A 23,164-nucleotide genomic window follows, 5' to 3' on the forward strand; every position below is an offset into this window, starting at 1 on the left:
TTTTATATCTGACTGATTATTATGAAATTTTCAGCATTATATTTGTTGACAGTGGCGTACCGTGGGTTACGACATTGGGGGGGGGGCACCAGTAAAAATTTAAGTCACTTAATGAGCGCGCGAAGCGCACTCATTTGCCAGGTATACTGACATAATAGAGACATTTTAAGGACAGTGCCATTAAACGGATATGCATCTCACTGATCAAATAATGCGAGCGCGAAGCGCGAGCTGAAAATTTTTGATATTCAGACCTAGAAAGGGACATTATAAGCAAATTCTTGTTATCATAAAATTATGTTACGTACCGATCTCGCTAAACAAACAATACGAGCGCGAAGCGCAAGCTGAAATTTTTGTATATATTGACCCCAAACAGGGACATTTTAAGGACTATATTTAGGAATCCATGAAGAGTATACATATCTCACCATAGTCATCTAATGCGAGTGCCAAGCGCTTGCTGATTTGGTTAGAATTACATCTAAACACATGAACCACTTTTTGTATATAGTCACTAATCATGATTATCATACGTATCTCAGGCTAATCAAATATTGCGAGCGCGAAGCGCGAGCTGAAAATATAGGAAATTCAGACCTGAAGAGGGACATACTACAGCTTGTTTGTAGGAATTTACTAAGACCGTATGTATTTTACAAACCAAATGATGCGACCGCGAAGCGCGAGCTGAAAATTTTTGATATTCAGATCAGAAAAAGGGACATTTTAACGACTGATTGTAGGAATTCATGAAGAGCAGACATATCTCACCAATCCTTTAATGCGAACGTAAGCACGGACAGGAAATGTTTTATATTAAGACCTTAAAATGGGGCGATCACTTTAAGTAGTCATGAAAAAGAAGCATATGTCACTATATATAACAATAATAGCTCGAAGTGCGAGGAAATATATTTGGTGAATATTGACTTAATTTGACAACGTCACGTCTCTCAATATACTTGAAACTAGTATTCCGAAAAAATATTTGATCTATTATATCTAGTTAAACAGACAATGCGAGCACCAGGAACAATGATGACATAGGCCCTGAGCAAATTATGTTTCATAAAATTATGAAGAAAAAAAATTCTTTATATAAAATACAGTAACATAACATAATTGTAATATAATATAACATTATAATGAACAATAGTTTCTTCTTTCCCACTACGTTTCTTTTCCTTTCTCCTTTTCCCCGTTTTTTTTTGGCCAGCAGATTTGGGGGGGGGGACACGTGCCCCCCATGCCCCCCCCCCCCCCCCGTAGTAACGCCACTGCTTGTTGATTTTTCTTTATTGATTTAAATCAACATTTTTCCGGCATGGACTTGACCTTTAATAATGATTCGAAATAAACCAACAAATAACCCTCATAAACTCTTCCATTATTCGGTGAAATAAACTGTCATACATAATGCCCCCGGCATATGCCACACAAAGATTATAAACGGGAAGCTGTACATGTATAAATACAGAAGATGATTATTCAAGGGTCGGGATGACCCAAAAAATAACATAACATTGAAAAAATACAAAGTCATGTGGTATAAATTGGATGAATAGCAACATTTTTTCGCTTTATAAAGAAAGTTATCTGCAAATAACTCCTCAAAATTTTTTGGAAATCTGAGTTTGGCCATAAATTTCTCCCAACTCCCAATTTTACACAATGCATATTTGATATCATATGGAAAACTAGCGGACAGAAGGTCCTCGCTGCACGCGCGCACCCTTATAACACGCAGAATTCCCTTGCATCATACCCTTTTTTCACAAACAAATGTGTATCAAGGACAAGCGTTGATTCATATAGAATTTCCGCCCCCCTGAAATGAATGTTAACAACTTCTTCTATCAGATGATTATAATTTTTTTGTAATTCAACTGGTGGGAAATATGGCACTTTATTACATTAAAATCACTCAAAACCATCCATAGTCAGGAATATGTATTGGGATAATGGCAGGGGCGTAGACAACGGGGGGGATGAGGGGGATGCATCCCCCCCACCTCACAAGGTGGGGGGGGATGGCATGTACAATCATCCCCCCCAGGTTTTGGGGAATGATATTTGGTTACTTAATAAGTCATAATGATGATAATAATAGTAATAATAATAATGATAACAATTATAATATTAATAATAATAATAATTATGATGATGATAATAATAATCCTCATCATTATTGTAATTGTGTTTATTGTTATTAGCCGCATTCACACGGTGAAAGCCAATTCAGACGGTAAAAAAAAGAAAATCTTACAAGTATTTACTGGGCAGGAACGAAAAGAGGCGCAAGATATTTGGTTTCTAAGACACAAATTTGCAAGACTACAAAAGTAAAACTGACTAAGAGACCGATATGTTTGTTTGTTGAGCCATGAATGCTCCTTAAGTAAGTTTACCAACTTACCGCATGTCTCTATTATCTGATTAGCAACTGTTAATCAAGCTGTTTTTGGTATGGGAATGAAGCAACAACTTTTTTCTTTTCATCGAGACTACTTTTCAGGCACGAACCGAGTACTAGCAATACCTTCTCATATATGATATGTATTATATTTATTTATTTATTTATTAGTTTATATCAGATTATATTACAGGTATATGATATTTATACATATATATATACATTATATGCATTTATTTATTTATTTATCTATATATTTATATACACGTTATTTTCTCAAGTCGGTTTTTATTGAAATACATGTGTGGTCTGGCCCACTCGTGTTATAGGCATTATACATTGTGTGCAAAATGCATCAGCGCAATCTAAAACAGAATAGAAAATGAATGTGATACAACAGTATACATAATAATTCGTGACAGAGAGTACCATACTACTATCTTTATAACAAGTATTATTCAAACAAACATATATAATTATGTATAATCATGAATTGTTCAACTTCATGACTATTGTTACACTAATACTGATATCAGGACTGACTGGTATACATTAGTTTGTTGTTAAGCTTGCAGCAGCTACATCTTTTCTATATTGTTAACTATTTATTTATTTTTGTTTTATTTAAGATGCACTTTGTTTTGTATTCATTTAAAGTATGTTGATTGATGCATGAAGACATAAGTTTGAAATGTTTAAAGAAGTTTGTTTCATGTAAAGCGCAGTGTGAATTTACCCTGTCTTGAAATGCGAGATAAAAGGAACCTATTAGTATTAGCATTATTATTTGTATTAGTATTATTTTTTATTTGTATTATTATTATTATTATTATTATTATTATTATTATTATTATTATTACTATTATAAGACTGAGATCAAATAGAAGTAAATAATGCCCTAATTTGAAACGATGCAATGCCGTTATGGTTCCGATTTCTTCACAAACTTACAGAGCAGTATTGTTACTCCATGGATCATAGTGATACTGTTTATGTTTTTTGTATATGTATGTTAATGAGCCGCCAGCCAATATCCACCTATGGATACTATGCCTGTTTCTTTGAGGTAAAAAAAAGCATAGTATGTACGTACTCATTATGCTTTATAATGAACAGACATATTGTTATTTGTTTGTTGTTTATGTGTTCTATTCACAAATGGCCACAGAGGCTGTTTTCATTCATAACCACATACCCATATCAAGACAACAAAGACTATACCTGCGTGTACACAGTTGACATTGGTTTTTTTTCTGAAGAGGTGTAACAGCAAAATTCACAGAGATAAATAAATACGTAGTGTGGTTCAATATGCAATACTATGTGTCAGTCCATTCTGTATTCGTATGCCACGGTGTGTAGATCTTGTCGATGTATGTCTGTCCATTCAAGGCGTAGTATGTGTGTGGTGCGCGCACCTGTGTGTGTGTGTGGGGGGGTGAGTGTGTGTGTGTGTGCGTGCGCGCTTGTGTGTGTTATTTTACCTCATTAAGTATGCATCAGATTGCACGATTTCAAGTTCAAAATTGCAAAAGCTCCATACCGTGGGAGGGGGGACACCCCCCCTCCCACACCCTCCCCCCGCTCGGTCGCTTCGCTCCCTCGCTCGGGCGCTTCGCGCCTTCACTAGCGTTGGCAGCCCAGTCATCCCCCCCAGGTGTACGAACCTGTCTACGCCACTGGATAATGGGTTTGGGGGGCATTTTTATAGTACCCGGTTGGAATATATCCGTCGTCACATCGGCGGGTGATGTATCAAGAATTTCCGCCCAGATTATAATAGAGGGCACATTGTAAGGCAAATACTCATGAAAGAACCATGGAGATTGGTTAATAAGGAAATAGTGCACTTTTATCATCAAATCAGAGGAGATTTTCGTTGTGATAGTGATATCCGAAGAGCAAACCTACACTCGTGACGGGTCCATTATGTATACGAGGGGTGCATCCTAGCTTACCACTGCATAGGTTTCAATTCAATTCAATTCAATTCTGGTTTTATTGTGAAAATGGTACATGACAAAAGTCCGAAGACTCATATTATCATATTTACAAAGTAAAAATGTACATGTATATTATTAAAAGATTACAATATATCACAATTCTAGTGCTAGACAAATAATCAACAAATAAAGCCAGAAAAAATAATTTTGGACAATCTCAAAAAAAGATTAAAATTGATTGAAATTAATACATTGTAAAACTATGATCGTCAAAATTAAATCAGCAAAGTTGCGAGTATTAAAAACATATATAAATTAACATTTACACTTTTAAAATATCATCATATTCAAAAGAAGAAAATATGTATATAAAAAAAATTGTAAATAGCAAGACAAATTGAATAATATAATTATAAGACCAAAAAAATATAAACCAGATCAATGTAATTTGTGAATAATTGCAATTTCAAATTAGTTTGAGAATACATGTATGACAGTCATAAAACTAAAGAGAAATAAATACGATGTTACAATAGATTGGTATGAAGGTGAGTCTGAAAATAAAGTTTTGCTTAATCCTTTCACTTCATAATGATGTTTTAAACGTTCAAACAACGATAATTTATGAAATTGACAAAAAATATTGCGAATCAACGCTGAAACATTATTTGTGTATACATTTTATCCCTCTGTAATGCTATCTCCCCATAAAGCCACAATGGAACATTCTACACCACTAGTCATACGATGATCGCGAGGTCTGCAAACGTCGTCTGCTATGTTTTTACATGTCCGGTACACTGTATGCAAGTTTTCGATATGCATTCAAAACTTTCTCTTTAAAATAATACCCTACATGATAATGATTATGGTTCACATGGAGGAACAGTGCATTGAAATGTGGGGCAAGGTCAAAATTCAAAAGTTGTGTTTCTCAGCGGTTTCTTCATCCACATTTACATGCATGGAATCAAACACACCTCTACGCACAAGCAAACATGCATGGTATTTCAAACCACGACTCAAATCATGTTTATCTCACAGATCTCCATGTTAATAATGATGTTAAGGTGCATGAAAACAAAAGAAACCACTGAGAAGCACACTCATCACCATGATCACCACGGAAAAAAAGAAAAGTGACTTTCAATATTGTGTCATCTTGCAACTTTTGAATTTTGACCTTGCCCCACATTTCACGGCACTGCACCTCCATGTGAACCATAAAAATTGTATCATGTAGGGTGATCTATTCATTGGTATCGATCGCACATTAATGATCACCAAAACCGAGGAGGGATTATCGATCAAAGTCAGATTTCCAAACTATTTTGAGGGGTTTAGAAGCCTACATCTGACCAGAGTGCCCGGGGTTATGCTGGATTGAAAAATGAACCATATTTTCATATATTAGGTTATACTTACGATTTGTGCAAGTGGCGGGGAGCAATTAACCCCGGGAGCGACGCCGGCGACGCCCCAAGATGGTTCCGCATGGAAAAGGAGGATTAAATCCCGACCTGCATGCGTAGATCTAGTATAATTTCGTTATCTTAGAAAGTCTTCTCCAGATTCACCTCGAGCCTTAGGAAAAATATTAACTTTGATTGAAGGATCAATTATCAAAACAAGACATTATTCACTACAGCCTGCAGCAGTGTATTACAAACATGAGATCTTTTCGTCGGCACCGCCCACTTCGCAAGCCCCTCCCACCACAACTGCATCCTCCGCCCACCACGCTGTTCATTGCAAGCAAAACGTGTGCAAAATACATACAGCGTTCGTTGTACCGTGTAAGGAGAAACATGGCGATAATTGATGCCAAAATGTCCGGATATTTCCAGCAATATGTCGTCCCTCTGGCTGGGCTGTTCATTGTTTTGAGAATTCTGCATTCTATTTGCTTGAAGCTCCATCCGATTGTCTTTGCTATAATATGTCCGATAATGTCGAAAAGGCACCACGGTATCATCAAGGAACAGAAGGAAAAACTATTTTCTGAACTCTTGAACTCTCGCGACGACAGCAACCAGCGGTTTTGGGCCTTGGAGATCGGGTGCGGCAGCGGGCAGAACTTTGCCTTCTATCCCCCCAACACCAGTCTTGCTGTCGTCGAGCCGAATTCCAGATTCGAGACGAGTGTGACGAAAAATGCTGCTAATTACCCATCGCTGGAAATTACAAAGTTTTTGAGCATGGGGGCTGAGGATCTGAAAGGACATGTTGAGGACTCGAGTTTGGATGCAGTTGTTAGTACTCTCACAATGTGTTCGGTGAAAGACATCGAAGCTGTGCTTCGCGAGGTCTATCGGATTCTGAAACCGGTATTTAAGATATTGTTATATTTTTTATCCATGCTATTGGGATAATCTGATCTCTTTGTAGTTCAAGAGTTGTAGATCCAAAATATAAACATTTAACCTCGAGTTTGACTATTCTTGAGGACTCCATGATGATGTTTTTTTAATATATATTTTGACATATTTTTATATGAAAAAAAACATAATGGAGTCCTCAAGACTAGAGTTTGACAGTGGTCAGTGGACCGTAATGGAAAGACAAGTGAAGATTTGAAATAAACATGTTAAAAATATTTGCAATCCATTCTAGGCCTACAATAAAGTTTAAACGTGTTCTAACAGAAAAAAAAATACAACACTAGAGGTCTACATTATTACATATAAGATATATGCCATGGGAGCTGCCACCCAAAAATATTAAAACCTTACATTATTTTAAATTGGGTCTAAAGAAATTTTCACAAATTCACCAAAAGTCTTTCCATTTCACTCCAGTAGAGAATGCATAGTGCCCCCATTAGAAATAGAAGTTAGGGTGCTTCGGGTTTCTTCAAAAAATTTTATGAATCTTGCCCAACCAGGAAAAAAAATGAATACAGCTACATGTATGCCCAGTTTATACCTGCCACTTTTCAGTATTCTGGGGGAAAAATAGAAGTAATACCAATTCTGTTTGGTTTGTCTTGCTCCTTCAGGGAGGACGCTTCTTCTTCATTGAGCACACGCAGACACACACCAAGAACAGCTGGACCCATCTGTTTCAGAGGATCCTGGCCCCTCTTTTCTACTCCTTGGCTGGATGTCATATCAACAATACCTTCTATGCTTCTCTTGACCGGGCTAGCTTCGGTAAGGTGCAATATACCAAGATGGATATACGCAAGTGTCCACGTCTTTTTCGATCTCATGTGTTCGGATGTGCGACGAAGTAGTTGCCAGATACCCTTCCGATGTCCTGGTAATTATTATTGAGGACTAAGAGATTATGTCGGGCGGGGGGGGGGGGGACACTTTGATTTGTTCTAAGCCCAATTGCAATTGATGGGCTACTTTACAGGAGGGAGGGGGGCTATTAATTTATTGTTTATGGACCGTAGATTGCTGCATTCAATATACTGGTAGTATACAGGTAGGCTTGCAGTGTAGTGGATGGATCCCCCTTTTCATTGTTTTTCTTTGCTTTCAAATTATGAAGTTGGTGTATTAAATAGGAATGGGAACCAGTGTCCTTTTGGCTACCCCTGGCCACCTGTCGATGGGTCTTTCAATTTTGTATGTAACATTCCTTTTGCCAGAAACAAAATAGATAAATACATAATTACATCAGACCAGTGCCTTCTTCAATCTGAGATTTGATTATCAATCATAAGTCTTTGGCAAATCATGACACTTTTAATCTGATTTGAGGCAATGATGAAACCTCTCTGTGTTCGTAAAGGACTTGCCTGTTAAAAACCTTGGTACATGTATGTATATGGACCAAAATAATGATATGTGTTCTGTTTCATAAAGACTTGTTATAAATAACAAATGCACATTTTGTATTTACGACCAGCCAATCAAATCGAAGGATTTCAGTAGCTTTAAACTGTTATCGCAAATTTGTTGTTATAACAATTTTTATGAAACGGGTCCATGATGTCTTAAAAGTATATACTATACACCTACACTTGTATTTGTGTGTCATTTTGTACCAAAAGTGATGGACGGAAAGGGTGCATGTTCAAGGATGTCAAATGGGAGAGTTTGCCCTACATATTTTACTTGTGACGGAGTTCTCATTATTGACTTGTCTGATTTCTTTCAAATTTTCACCATTTTCTCTTTCTTATCTTAATTCCTTTCACTTTATCAACAAGGTTGGACCCCCTTGGAAAGTGAATATTTATCTACTTTAAAAAAGTGGTAGTAAAATGACAAGTATTAAGGTTGCTAGTGGGGTTTTTTTTTTGGTAAAGTCATGTTTTTAACTGCTCTACAAATACAACTGTATACAGAAAATGTGAAATTTGTGTTCTGATGAACTTTTCCAACTTGGTGTGTGGTACATGTCGATAGCTCCTCTGTTGAACACATTCCACTGTATTCTTTGATAATGGTCTTTCAGACTCTGAATATAGATTTTGAATCCTCGTTGATGTGAACTTTATTGTTGTAGTTTATGACATGTTTGAGTATCTTCAAGTAGAAGTAATGTAGAAATCAAAGGTTTATTTTTAAAATCAGAAAGGGCATTGGAAGCCATATTATAAAGCTAGAAAGTTAAAATCTATTTTTTTTTAAGAAATACTAAGAAAATTTTATTTTATAATGGTTCACCTTGATAAAACATTTTTTTTGCTGCTTCGTATCAGATATCTTACAAATATTCTTGATTAAAAAAAAGATAGAAAAAAATTATGAATGCCATTTGTCCTTATTCCATGTTTAAGATGAAACAGAATGCATGATCCTGACATTTCGGATTCAAAAATTACTCTCCATGTGTAATGCACTGTGTGAAATTCATTTTCTAGTAATATGAATATGATATAGTATATGATTTTCTGCAAAAAATACTGTATGCGCATTGATGTGTGCAGACAGTGCAGTAATGGTAGTACAAGTTTTTCAAAACATTTCAAAACATTTTGTTTTCAAAATCCAGTGTACTGTGCAAGTGCAGTAATTTTGAGCAAACTGCACATTTCAAAAGTGAACATTGATGCGAGTAACACAAACAAAATATTACCTCTGATTTTGTAACTTGCATTTATTTTCCAGTTCTGTATTTTAATGCAAATAATGTTAAAATGGAATTGTTAAAAATGTGCATTGTGATGTGACAGACCATGCACTGTTAATCACAAGATATATACAATTGGAGATTGTTTTGGATCATGCATTTCATTTGCTCCATAGATCAAGAGAGTATTTAAAGCATGAACTCCAGAACGCACTGTGTGATTTTCAGATTTTTAGGTACCGTATTAATTGTCCCCGAATATGTGAATGTGATTTTGAATAGGATTTCTCAACAGTGTTGTAGTTTTTTTGTAGTCTGTGCATGCCTGCATGACTGACTGCATATCTAAATTATAAATACTCTAATCCAAAAGTGGCAATGGAATTGTGCAGCGTAATTTTAAAAATGTATTTAAAGCTAAATTAAAGAAAAATAGGTGGTCATAAAGCCAGACAAGCAGCTGCATGTAGGAATACATATAAGGAACAAAAAAGACCCCAAAAAAGCAATTACATGTAGACATTAGGACCTGGGTCCCATTATAAACATCAGTGATTGCAAGCAGAGATCATTCAATTCCATACAACTCTGAATGATGTACACTGTACATGTATGTAAAGTGTTGAATCAGATTAGAAGCACGAGTTGTGAAAAAGATTTTCTTGAATTCTCAAATTGAAATTTGTTTGTTGTTTTTATAATAATTCAGTATACTGTTTTTCATTTCATAAATTCATAGTATTTGAGGCTAAAAGGCACTTCCATATTGTTTAACATACGTGTAAACTTTCTTTTGTAATTTCTTTTTTTTTTGGTAATTTGTTGGTAATTTGTTGTGATTGCAAGTTGTATTTCAAACATTGTGTGTACAAAATCCCAGATATATTATGATTGATTAAGTCTACAATGTACATTTGAAAATGGTAGATTTTAACCAAAGAAGTACACAGGTAGACAAATTTTGTGTATTTTTATTCATTGTTCAGTGAACTTTTTCAAATTTGTTTAGTAACTAATATCAACACCAATGTATTCTATCATTGCAATATGTAAGTTAAAACAAACATTTGAGTACTTTCCCATGATTTTTTCTTTTGTCGTTGATGTTGTTTACTTGGTTGAAGTTGCAGGTATGCTTCAAGTTCAGATAAGTTTGTGGGTTTTTTTTTTTCTTCAATCTCTTGCCCTACGCATTTAAAACAAAGAAAGCATTCTCGTAACTCAACTTTCCTTGGGAAAATATCTTGTAAATGTTATATAATAATATGCAGTACAATACATGAATAATATATGGGGGTGGGGGATGGGGGGTAACATTACCATGTTTTGGCACATATTACATGTACAGTGTCTACATGTACCATACTGAAATGAGTGTACACTACGTACAGTACTACATGTATGTGTACACTGTCTTTAAAGGGGAAGTTCACCCTGACAATAATTTTTTTGTACAAATAGCTGAAAAAATGATATTAAATATTTCGGAAGGTTTGAGACAAATCTATCAAAGGATAAAAAAGTTATTAGGATTTTAATTATTGGATTTGTGATGTCATACTGTATTCGAGCAGGTTTCCTACATACATGTATCGTATGGTAAAAAATCAATGAAATGTCATTTTACCAATAAATTGAAAGTGGTTACTGTACCGTCAGTATATCAATAGATAAATCATTTCACACCCGTTCCTCAAAAGAAAACAGAAATAAGTCATCACAAACCAATAATGAAATTATATTATGCATTTATATTACATAACATACATGTATGGGGCAGCTGCTCGTTTATGACGTCACAAATCCAAAATTTAAAATCTAATAACTCTTATCTTTAACCTTCACATGTTTTTTTTATTATTTTTACTGCTATTTTTACGACAAACTTTTCTTCAGGGTGAACTTCCACTTAAAGCCATTTAAAAAGAGGCTTGGTTGTCGCTGTATAAATGCATACAGTAGAAACAGATTCATAACCCACCAGCATTACTTATGTTCTATTCAATAATTGAAATATCATATTGCCATCTTTTATTTGTTTGTGTAATAGTGGACCTTGTCACCTTGAGTGTTTTCAAGAACAAAGTGCAGGAAAATCAAATTACCATTTGGTATTTTACAGCAAATGATAAGAGTGAAATATAGAGATAAATTGTATTTGATGATTAAGAGTTGCATTCAAGCAAAATATTTTCTTTTCTTTTTCAAGGGCTACTTTTCACAACTTACTGCCTGAATCTGCTAAACTGGATATTAAACTTTAACAATTCAATACGGTAATGCAATGATTGGGAATTTCCAGGGCTCTTATGAGTATTTCAGGAGCTATTTAATCGTACCCAGCCCCTGTGTAATATTTTCCCCTGGTTGCATTCAAACAGAGGTTTTATGTTTTAGTTCTTGACCTACTTTTGGCCCTTTCCTCATTATTTACATAAAGAACAGCAGAATGTGCCTGTATTTGTGAAAAGTGAAGTTGTAGAACATCCAATTAAATTTTTGTAGGGCAATCATTGAGGCGTTCATTTCGTTATCTTCATGCAAAACTTAAAAAAGCAAAACCGAAGCCTTTAGGTATATGTATATCAATCATGTGTATATAACTATTTTTTTAATGTGAAACCAACATGTTAAATGTAGTATGGTTCATTATTCATGTCTTTTTATATGATAAATAAAACTCGATGTATGCTGCATATAATTTTCATGTCATCGTTTGTTGAGTGTTCATCTTGATATTTTTTTCAAATAAAAGAAAATCAAGCTCAGAATGTATGATTCATTTAAGGTACCCAACTTTAAAGAACAAGTCCACCCCAAATAAAAATTGATTTGTATAAAAAGAGAAAAATCCAACAAGCAAAACATTGAAAATTTCATCAAAATCTGATGTAAAATAAGAAAGTTATGACATTTTTAAGTTTTGCTTATTTTTACAGAACAGTTAGATGCACAACTCAGTAACATGCAAATGAGAGAGTCTATGATGTCCATCACTCACTATTTCTTTTGTGCCTCCCCCCCCCCCCCCCTGAGATTTGGTGTGCCCCCCCCTGAAAAAAATTGGTGGAGCAAAAAAAAAAGACGGAGAAAGACCGAAGGAAAAAAAAAGGAGGAAGATGGGTAAATAAAATAATGTGAGGGGAAGACTTGCAAAAAACCCAAATCTTTCATGTTACTATATAAAATTTGCGCTTCGCGCCTGAATTTCCTGTTCGATGAGATTCATATCTTGCTCAATAGGCTGATATGGAGCTTAAAATATCAAGTTTTGAAGTCAATATACAAAACATATTTTGGCTAGGACATCAAGCTTTCATTATTTATTTTCATTTACAAATTTAAGTGCTCTGTAAAATGTCCGTTTTATGGTCTACATATCAACACTTTAAGCTCACACTGCATGGTCGCATTATTTGATTTGCCAAGTTCCTATTGTCTTCCTGTATTCCATAAAATTCTCAAAATATCCATTTTCAGATGTGATTGTCAAACGTAGGCCCATAAGTTAGCGCGTCATGCTTGCATTATTAATGATACCCAATTAACCGTATCCTATTCATGATATAAAAAATATAGTGTCCCGTTTTTGTCTCGCCTGCATAGCAGAGCGAGACTACAGGCGCCGCTTTTCCGACGGCGGCGGCGGCGGCGCCAACATCAAATCTTAACCTAAGGTTAAGTTTTTGAAATGACATCATAACTTAGAAAGTATATGGACCTAGTTAATGAAACTTGGGCATAAGGTTAATCAAGTATTAGTGAACATCCTGCTCGAGTTTCAGGTCACATGACCAAGGTCAAAGGTCATTTAGGGTCAATGAACTTTGGTCAAGTTGGGGGTATTTATTGAATTACTATCATAACTTTAAATATTTATGGATCTAGTTCATGAAACTTGGACATAAGGTTAATCAAGTATTAGTGAACATCCTGCCTGAGTTTCAGGTCACATGACCAAGGTCAAAGGTCATTTAGGGTCAATGAACTTTGGCCAAGTTAGGGGTATTTGTTGAATTACCTTCATAACTTTGAAAATGTATGGATCTAGTTCATAAAACTTGGACATTAGGTTGATCAAGTACCTCTGAATATCCTGTGCGAGTTTCAGGTCACAAAACCAAGGTCAAAGGTCATTTAAGGTCAATAAACTTAGGCCAGGTTGGGGTAATTGTTGAATTGCCATCCTAACTCTGAAAGTTTATGGATCTATTTCATAAAACTTGGGATATAAGAAAAATCAAGTATCACTGAACATCCTGTACGAGTTTCAGGTCACAAAACCAAGGTCAAAGGTCATTTAAGGTCAATAAACTTAGGCCATGTTGGGGTAATTGTTGAATTGCCATCATAACTTTGAAAGTTTATGGATAGAGTGAATAAAATGTGGGCATGGGTGTAGTTGACAAGTCTTAAGTCACCGTTCAAATGTCATCTATGGTCAATGAACGTGGTATTATGTCATTATATGAATGGTGTTTTTGTGAATGATTATTTTATAGTAGTTTTCAAAGTTAGCACTGCTGCTATATTAAATAGCGTAATGCAGGCGAGACTACCAGAGGCGTTCCACTTGTTAGGTCTAAAATCTCTTTTTTCTTCCTCTCTCGCATCAATTGTTTAGTTACGTACCTATCCCATCTATGATTACAAAAAGTTTTTATAGAATGACAATTTTTAGGTCGGAATGTCAACAATTTTTAGCTCGCGCTTCGCGCTCCCATTATTGAAATATGTACCGTCTTCATGGGTAACTGTAAACAGGCCCCTTTTCAATCATGCTAGAACGTTTATTAAAAAATTCTGCTCGTGCTTGGCAGTCGCAGTAATGATCTAGTTACATACGTATCTTGTTCAGGATCACAAACATTGCCCAGAATCAGCGGCGTAACAGGGGTCGGTGGCCAGGGGGGCAAGAGTAAAAAATTTCCCGGTCATATCTTGGTATGAACAGGCGTAATGGTGTAATGAGGCGACGATTTTGAGAGGGCCGGACATTGCGTATCAGGCAGAATTTATCTTTAAAAAAAAAGTTGCGAGCGAGCAAAAATTTTGCCATTTTTAATTCAAAAATCCAATTTCGTGATAGATTTGAACATGATATCCAGAGAATGATATATTTCACTCTTCTCCCTTTCCATTCATTTTTTGTGGTCTGTATGCCACTGTGAACATGATTCTTTGCGGCAGTAGCGTGGAAGAGTATTAAAAAAAACGAGAGGCGCAGTATGGCGCATGTGCTAAAAAGCTGCTTAGTATAAGTCCCATGCAAGCGAGCGAGAAAAAAAAATCACCTTCTCATGAGAATTTAACTTTGATATTTTTTGACATTATATTCAGTAAATAAAATCATATCCTACACTTTTCCTTTGCTTTTCTTTCCTCCCTTTTTTTCTTGGTTGTAGTACTTTTGGGGACCATGGCCCAACCCTTCCATACTCATATACGGCAGTGCTATGCGGTTGGAGTCTGGCTGGAGCCCCGGAACTTCTTGATATCAAAGCCATTTAAACCTCGCAGATTGCCGCTATTTTTAATCAAATCGCGGGTATATACAGAATATAGCTTTTACACAACACATTTATTCAACCCAGTTGAACCAAATATTTTGAGGGGGCAAAACCTAGCAATGCGGGAAAATTTGTAAAAAGTCGCCAGCGATCAAAGCGAGCTGGAAAAAAAAATGCCTATAGAAATTTAATTCTAATTATGTGATAGATCTTTCCATTATATTCAGCAAATAACACATTTCATTGTTTCCATTCATTTCATTATACGTTGTCTCCTATAATTTCTTTTATTTCTTCTTGGGTGTGGAACCAAGACACCCCCGCGCGCCTGTACGCCAGTGATTGAACGTAAAGCTTAATGTAGGAAGGGTCCCTATACAGGGGAGCGTTTTAGAGAAATTTGAAGGTTATAGATGAAGAGCCCCTACTGCGTGGGGTCTGGGGCAATGCCCCGATAGCTTATGAAATTTAGCAAGCTTAAAGCGCAATGTTGTATGCAGTCCATCTTTCTTCCCTCTCTTTATTTTATATCCTCGGCAGCCCGTTCATGTTATTAAGTTTTTTTTGTCCCTTTTCTTTGTTTTCCGATTTAGCTTTTGACTAATTCCATTCTACCTTCATTTCCCGCTATTGTTTGCCATTTTGTCATCTTTTAATTTATTTCCCATCATGCTATTGCATTACATAGGCCTATTTCGGAATGATTTGTTCTTTCTCAAATGTTCTTTCGTTCTTTTTCTCGATTTCCTTCCTTTTCTATTAAAACAAATATTTTTCTTCGTTTTCTTTTCACTTTTCCCTTTCATTTTCCCGTTTTCTTTCCCTTTCTTTCTTTCTCCCTCCGTTTTCTTTTATTTTCCCCGTTTTTTTATTTTCCCGGTGAAATCCGTCGGGGGGCAGCTTGCCCCCCTGCCCCCCCCCCCCCCCCTGCTTCGCGCTCGCACTTTTTATATAGGGCTTATGAGATTATTTCATATTTATGTTGTTTTATAAGAATAAAGCTAAGAAGTGACTGATCGGGGAAAATATAGGTGAAGATAATTTCGGGCCCCGTCCCCTATTGGCAAAAGTCGGATCCGCACTTGTGACACATACACACACACAGAAACAAATGTTGCCCCCCCCCCCCTCCCCTGAAAAAGCAAGGACCCCCCCCCCCCCCCCCCCCCAGGAAAAAAAATCCTAGCTACGCCACTGAATTACATACATGTAACATTTAGGTATGAGATAAATGTATTTATATTATATACAACAAAAAAAGTAACTCCCCCCTTAAACAAACATCCATAATTTCCGAACCAAAGCTAGTTTTTAATATATTTTACATGAGCGTGTAGGTAATTTTATAAGCTACCCTCTGAGTAAATGTTATGGACGTATTTTATGTCGTGCTTCAGTGAGCACCGCCATAAGGCAAAATTGTCACTTTTCAAAAGTCACAAGCCAAATATCATGATTTTGATTCCACTTTATTGGAACGAATTCCACATTCTCATCATGAAAAATAGTCAGAAGGCTTGTAAAAGGTACTTTCTAAAAGACGATACAAGTTTTTTGGCTAAATTTCACGGTTGAATAAACACAAGTTAAAATTCGCTATAATTTGATTGTCTACACATTTCTATCGATAAAAATTATCGAATATGATGACAGTTATTTTTGGTAAGATCAATAAACATTTAATGAAAGCAAAAAATACGAATTTCAAATATCATAGGCAAGTATATTGTTTCATTTTGGTAACTGAAATGATCTTTTCTCAACTTTTTCGTTATGTTCATGACCAATTAACATGCTTCAATGATTCAAATGCGTTTAATTAAACATTCACGCTTGAATGAACATGTGGAATGTGATTAGCTCTTTTTTACGTTATTGGAAAAAATGCAATTGGTAACTATGGATATCTGTCACAAATCTCCCATAGTTCATTTGATTTGATTTTTGTAAAAATCCCGATGTCTAATGCTTCAGTGAGCACACCATATTCGAAAATTATGCAAATGAGATGAAAGTTCAAGGCCTTGGCCCCACTCTGTGTCGTATGGAATGGTTATTTTGGTGTACGCACCTTTTGGATAGTATTAATCTGAAGCCATGTGCGAAGTTTCATGAAAAAATTGTTGGCAGAAGTAACAAAAACCGTCCATGAAACAAACCCTCATTTCATTTTTATAAAAATTTTGACTTCCTCTCTCATAGACATTGTGTACACTATGGGTGCATATGTTTAAGAATAGGTGACCCCTTATTCATTATGGGGGAACTTTTTTCAAGGCTATCTTTAGCGATGTCATTTGGCAGTTATGTTTATCAACCTACGGGCAGAATTCTGTACAAAAATGAAATCGATATCTTTATTGGATGAATGAGCATGCATCAAAGTGAGAAAAGGGGCACTTACAATGTCACGGACTCATTTTGAGGGGTAATAAAGTGAACAATGGGGGCAAATTCTGTTTCAAATGTGACTTAATTGCTGTTTTTGTTATCATCCATCAGTTTTATCACCACTCTTTTTACAGTTTCATGGTTGAGCGAGCACATTCAAAATCTTGAGAATGAATACTCTTTATACTGCATAAATGTATTCTTTTCCTAACAATTTCTCAGGATCAGTTGAATTTATGGACAAATCAGTGGTGAGTCTAGAATTTTAAAATGGGGGAGGGGCCGAGTAATTGGGGGGAGTCACCAACATTTTCCAATTTTAACATGTTTTAACAAGGGGATATGCCATAAACCCCTATGATGATACGTCACAAAACATTGTGCTCACTCAACCATAAACATGCGATATCAAAATTTTGTGTGAGGTGGCTAAATGATGGATAGTAAAACAGCATTAACACAATAAATTCACCTAAAAACAATCTTTACCCAAATTTGTATTTACACAGTCTAAAAAACGACTCTCATGACTTTAAAAAAATTGTCATTTTTAATTCAATCTTTGATTACTCATGCATGACTCTACCGATCAATCTCATTTTTCCCCAGGAGTTGTTTAATGAGTGTAGAAAACCACCTACGAAATATCATATTTCAAAATTATTCCGTTCAAAAGTTACAGCAATTTGATTTAGGGGGACTTACTTTTTTTGTTGTGTATATATTGAATGGCTCAGAATGAAATACCACTGATATTCCAAGAGTTTGGGCAAATATTCCAGATTCGTGGAATATTGGCCCTTGGCGAGTGGAATATTTCTGGTATTTCATGAAATAAAACCATCAAACATAATTATTATTATCTATCCCACCCCCCCCCCCCTCCTCCATTGAAAAAAAGGGGGAAATTTTAATTGAGTAAATCATGGCCCTCACTTCACAAGGTCGACTTTATTTGTAGAAGGGCGGCTGACATTCACTATGATGCAGACCAAAATATGAAAGGAAAACAAAATCGTGTACCATATTAAGTATTGTAAACTGTAATTCCATGTCCACCAACTTTACATTAAAAAATTGTCTTTATCTTGCCCATAGAATTATAGATGCTATACATATTTGATTTATTTATCTTTTTCATTTCTGAATTGCCAGGCAAATAGAAATTGGAGGGCAAAGTCTGCCTTGTATTCACAAATGTTTCTGTAATGATACACAGAGTTATACAGTGTATGTTATGAAAGAAAGATCATGTGCCAGTCTTTGTTTTCCTTTGTCTGTCCTTATAGGGTTACTCCACAGTGCACACTATAAGAGCTGATTTATAAGGATAAAAATTAGAATTGAATACGAGTAGACTAATAAAAAATAAAGATCAGAATAAAAATAACAGTTATGTCGTTATAAAGTTGAGATGTTTTTGGGAAATGGATAAGTGTGAGCTGATGGCATTGTAGACGCCAGTGTTTCTTTTACATAAAAAAACTGAAATTATTTAGTTTTATTTTATCTTTATAGATGTGCATAAAAGACCTCTCCTTGTGTATATCTGATGTTAAATTTGCATTTTCAAGGAGGGGCCAAATTAGGGTGTTTTAACAACATTCTTGATCTAATTGCAATTTAATTTGATAAAATAGAAAACAAAAGTGATATTCTGACCTAACTTCAAGGATGGTGGGGAGGGGAGACATACATGTAGGGCCAATGTTATTACAGAATAGAAAGCATGTTTGCTCATGGACATAAAAATAGACCCTAAACTAGTATTCTGTGTTTTTTTTAGTCAACTCTCAATAATGCCTCCAATTTTCTAAATTTATGTTCATGCTTGAAATACATACTCTGAGAGAAATATCAAGCCTTTACAATCATATTTTTCATAATCACCATCATCACCACCATCATCATGAGGATCACCATCTTCATTATCATCATCATCATCCACCACCATTACCATTATAATCATCATCACTATCACCACAATCATGATGATCATCATCACCACCATCATCACTACCACCATTACAATAATTTTCATCATCACCATCGTCTCCACCACCACCACCATTACCACTACCACCACCACCATCATCATCGTCGTCGTCATCACCACCACCATCATCTCCACCACCACCACCACCACCATCATCATCGTCATCATCATCACCACCACCACCTCTATCATCATGACCACTACCAATCACTTGATGTACAAGTAATAAATAATGGGATCCAACACATAGAATGGCTGAGGATACATACTTTATTTCTTTAAATTCAAAGGATGGCCGAGTACAGTTTCACTCTCACCTATCAAAGTGATACGTTGCTTTACTTCTATTTGAAAAAAAAAAAAAGAAAGTTCATCCATTAAGTAGCTTCGTTTACAAATAACAAGTGCATTGTACAATTGCAATACCAATTTTCCTTTTTTTTAATGTTACTATAAAATACTTCATAGTTAAGTGTAGAGCTACAATACAATATCTGGTATAAAACATATGTGGGTGGGTGTGTGTTTGTATTGACACTGGCTTTACAACTAACAAACTACTGAAAAAATTGCAACTACAAAAAGTAGCTTTTAAAAGCTTGAGATATTGAACAAAAAGCATTCTGACAGAAGTCATAATATCACAACAATAAGTCATACTTAAAAAGAAAAGGTAATACTTCATTCTGTCTCTGCAATAATTAATTCAAGAACAATTTCATTGTTGCCAAAAAGCATCAAAAGTTCCTATGGCAGTTGATACTCTCTGAATATTTCTGCCTGAATGAATAAAATAAACTCACCCTCAGATAATCTACAAAACTGTCCCTCTAAATAGAGAAGCTATTATAAATTTTTAAAAAAATCTGCCTACAATACGATCCTCATTCTGTTAGCAATATATTCAGCCTGCTCATATGTATTGTTCATATATATACAGAATTGCAAAAAAAAAAATTCAATTTGAAATTTAAATGTTACCAAGGAAATGCAACACAAATAATGTCTTTCTGAAGAAAAAAACATTCGTTATTAATTATACGCATAATCGTTCTTGCAATGGCATATGCAATAACAAAAAGTGCACATAAAAACAAATCATGATATACACCCAGTATATATCTTTTAAAGAATTATGCAGTCATCATCTCTTTAATACACATTGTCAAGAAATGCAGTCATGACTTGATTGACATTTTCAAAAGAGTGAAAATATGTACATTACACAAGATAATACAAGTCACAGGTACCACGATTGACTACATTCTCTTTCTTTGGGCAACAGAGGGAGCACTCTAAGAAACATCAAATACCTCATAAAGTATTGCCAAAATCCATACAGTGGTTAACAAGTGCCACTCATCGCTGCCATAAAAAATACTGTTTATCAATATTCTGAGCTTCATACACTTTAAAACTTCACCAACAAACTTCAATACTTCTTTAGAAAAGTGGAAATGTGTACAAGTTCTGTACTTAGGTGGGGTTATAATAAATATTAGACAAGTCCTTCACATAGCACGAATGGAAAGTATGACCATTCCATTTTTAACCATAAATACGCACAGCACCACACTAATTCTAAAAAGGAATGTCTATAATGAACCAGAATCTTGACGTAGACAAGTTGTGATTAGTATTGGTACCGTGCATACCAAACTGTAAACAGCACCCCCCACCACTCTTTTTTCCCCAAAAAAAACAGTGTACAAAAATGTCTGATTGTGGGTTTTTTTTTTGCATGGTCAGCCCTCCCACCACCCCCCCCCCTAACTTCCGGCTTTGGATTGTCCTGTACCATATTCAGTTAAATAAATATACATTGTCTGAAGACATGAACGCTAATTCCATCAAAATATATATTGTCTACTTAGTCTAATTAACATAACTGAAAAAAATTTTACCCAAACAATATTCCCATCTACCCTTAAGACCTTGTGATTTATCCCCCCCCCCCTTTTTTTTCCTACACGAGTTGTAGCACTATCGAACGATTCAAATTCCATCAAAGTGGCAATATAAGTTCAAATTAAAGTAAAAACGGCCTTATAAGACATGATAAATTGAAGCCACGATATACCACAACTATCAAGGTACATTGCAGAGCATCGCCTACTCAGTCCCCATTTCTGACTAATTAAGTATTCATGTTGAGAAAATAAATTAAATGGAAGATTCACACATATCACGAAGATACTTAATAGGTAGTCAAATAAGTACTCTTACATCCTTCTTTCAATTACAAGTAATAATATATATAACACTTAACGGAAGCATAATCGTTCAATTGTTCAGGACTTTCCATATTAAAGGCCAGGTGGCTTTTCATAACAGTTAAATCACACAATCCATAATGATTGGTAAAATGGCTATTTCAGAACAGTCTGAAGTTTAAAAAATATATAGAAAACAAAAAAAGCAAATATGAAAAGAATTTCCACATTTGACAAAAAAATTGAGTGTATGTGACCCACATGACAGTCATATTAAGTACAATAGCAGATAAATTCAAAGAGAACTTATTACCTGGGGGACTTTCATAGAGCTGATTGAAAATTATGCATGATCATTGATACTTTCTTGTGCTTAATACTATATCCTAATGTAGCTGCCCTCGCACGGTCATTCATTTGTTAATTCATTCATAACTTACAAACAGCTGTATGATACACCACTCGAGTTTATATATTAAAGTATAAAGAGTATAACAAAGAATTTGTGTATTAGATATTATTTCAGTCACAAAAAAAGCACACAATTGTTGAAGCAATGCTGTAAACCCATCTCATTAAAATAGTGATTTGGAACCCTTTTCCCAATTTCACTTCATGATTCAAACATTTCCTTTATTCTAAAATTTACATATTATCAACTCTCTCGATAGTCCATCTGTCTTAAGATCTTCTCATGGTGGATAACGGCTCATTACAAATGTCCATATTATTGTCATAGAATCAAAAGAAAAAACAAATACAATGGCCATGAAGTGCAGTAATTCATCACTAAATCAACATCTACTAAAATAATGAAATACATCAATACCTAAATCTGCAGTGCATCACATCATAGTCTAGTCTTACGAACACACTCACACACACACTTACTTTATGAGAATAATAGACTTTGTGACAAAGTAAATCACAAATTAAGCCTAGAAATTTCCTTTTCTTAATGTCCTCTATCAGAAGCAGCGCTGGGGAGGGGGGGGGGGTGGGGGATTTGCCCGGATGGGGGATATGCCCTGGGAGGGGTGGCCCATGGCCATGGATAATATCTTTTGCATTTAATGGAGAAATAAGATTGTTGAACAAACATATTTTATGGAGCAAGTAACAGGATAACCCCCCCTCCTCCACCAAAAAAAAGCAATCATCTTTCTCTATACTTTGCCTCATACTTCTTACCCTTTCTTTCCTTCTTATTCCTTACACAGGGGTGTGAGTGGTCACAAATAAAAATATCTGAAAAAAGCTGAAACTTGTAGAAAAAGTCTGGAATAGAAAGAGCTCCCATACTTTTTGTACAGAGGAAAGCCAAAAATAAGCTGAAAATCAAAACGAAAAAAATCTAAAATCAGATAAAAATCTGAACTCTCACACCCCTGCTTACACTTGAAAAATCTGGGAGGGTGATTGACCTCCACCCCCACTTCCCAAAGCGCCACTCTGATCTTTTTCGGTGCAAAATGATGGTACCTAATTTTGCTATAGTGAAGACTCATATCAAAATGAGTAATACTGATATAAATTTTTTCAAAAAAAAGCTTGAAACCTGTGCACATAATGCTCAATTGTGTCCAATTAAAAGGGCAACACTTGGAAATAGCCTACGAACATATACATACATACCAAGACTCAATGATGCATAATACAAGAATTGA

The 23,164-nt window shown here is 35.3% G+C and overlaps 1 protein-coding gene across 1 annotated transcript; it reads left to right on the forward strand.

Moving 5' to 3' along the window:
• The first annotated feature begins 6,058 nt into the window (after positions 1–6,058).
• On the forward strand, positions 6,059–8,939 carry LOC129261176 (thiol S-methyltransferase TMT1A-like). Its single transcript, XM_054899238.2, has 2 exons — positions 6,059–6,686; positions 7,358–8,939. The coding sequence occupies exons 1-2, from the start codon at positions 6,168–6,170 to the stop codon at positions 7,592–7,594; spliced, it is 756 nt and encodes a 251-aa protein (XP_054755213.2). The 5' UTR covers positions 6,059–6,167; the 3' UTR covers positions 7,595–8,939.
• Positions 8,940–23,164: the final 14,225 nt, after the last annotated feature.

The sequence above is a fragment of the Lytechinus pictus genome, chromosome 5 (genome assembly GCF_037042905.1).
Source record: "Lytechinus pictus isolate F3 Inbred chromosome 5, Lp3.0, whole genome shotgun sequence".
NCBI classification, from domain to species: domain Eukaryota; kingdom Metazoa; phylum Echinodermata; class Echinoidea; order Temnopleuroida; family Toxopneustidae; genus Lytechinus; species Lytechinus pictus.

Bases quoted from the DNA above. Each gene is read 5' to 3' on its own strand.
- LOC129261176 (XM_054899238.2), top strand. From the start codon at position 6,168: ATGGCGATAATTGATGCCAAAATGTCCGGATATTTCCAGCAATATGTC. The intron at 6,687-7,357 runs GTATTTAAGATA...TTGCTCCTTCAG, and splicing joins TCTATCGGATTCTGAAACCG to GGAGGACGCTTCTTCTTCAT.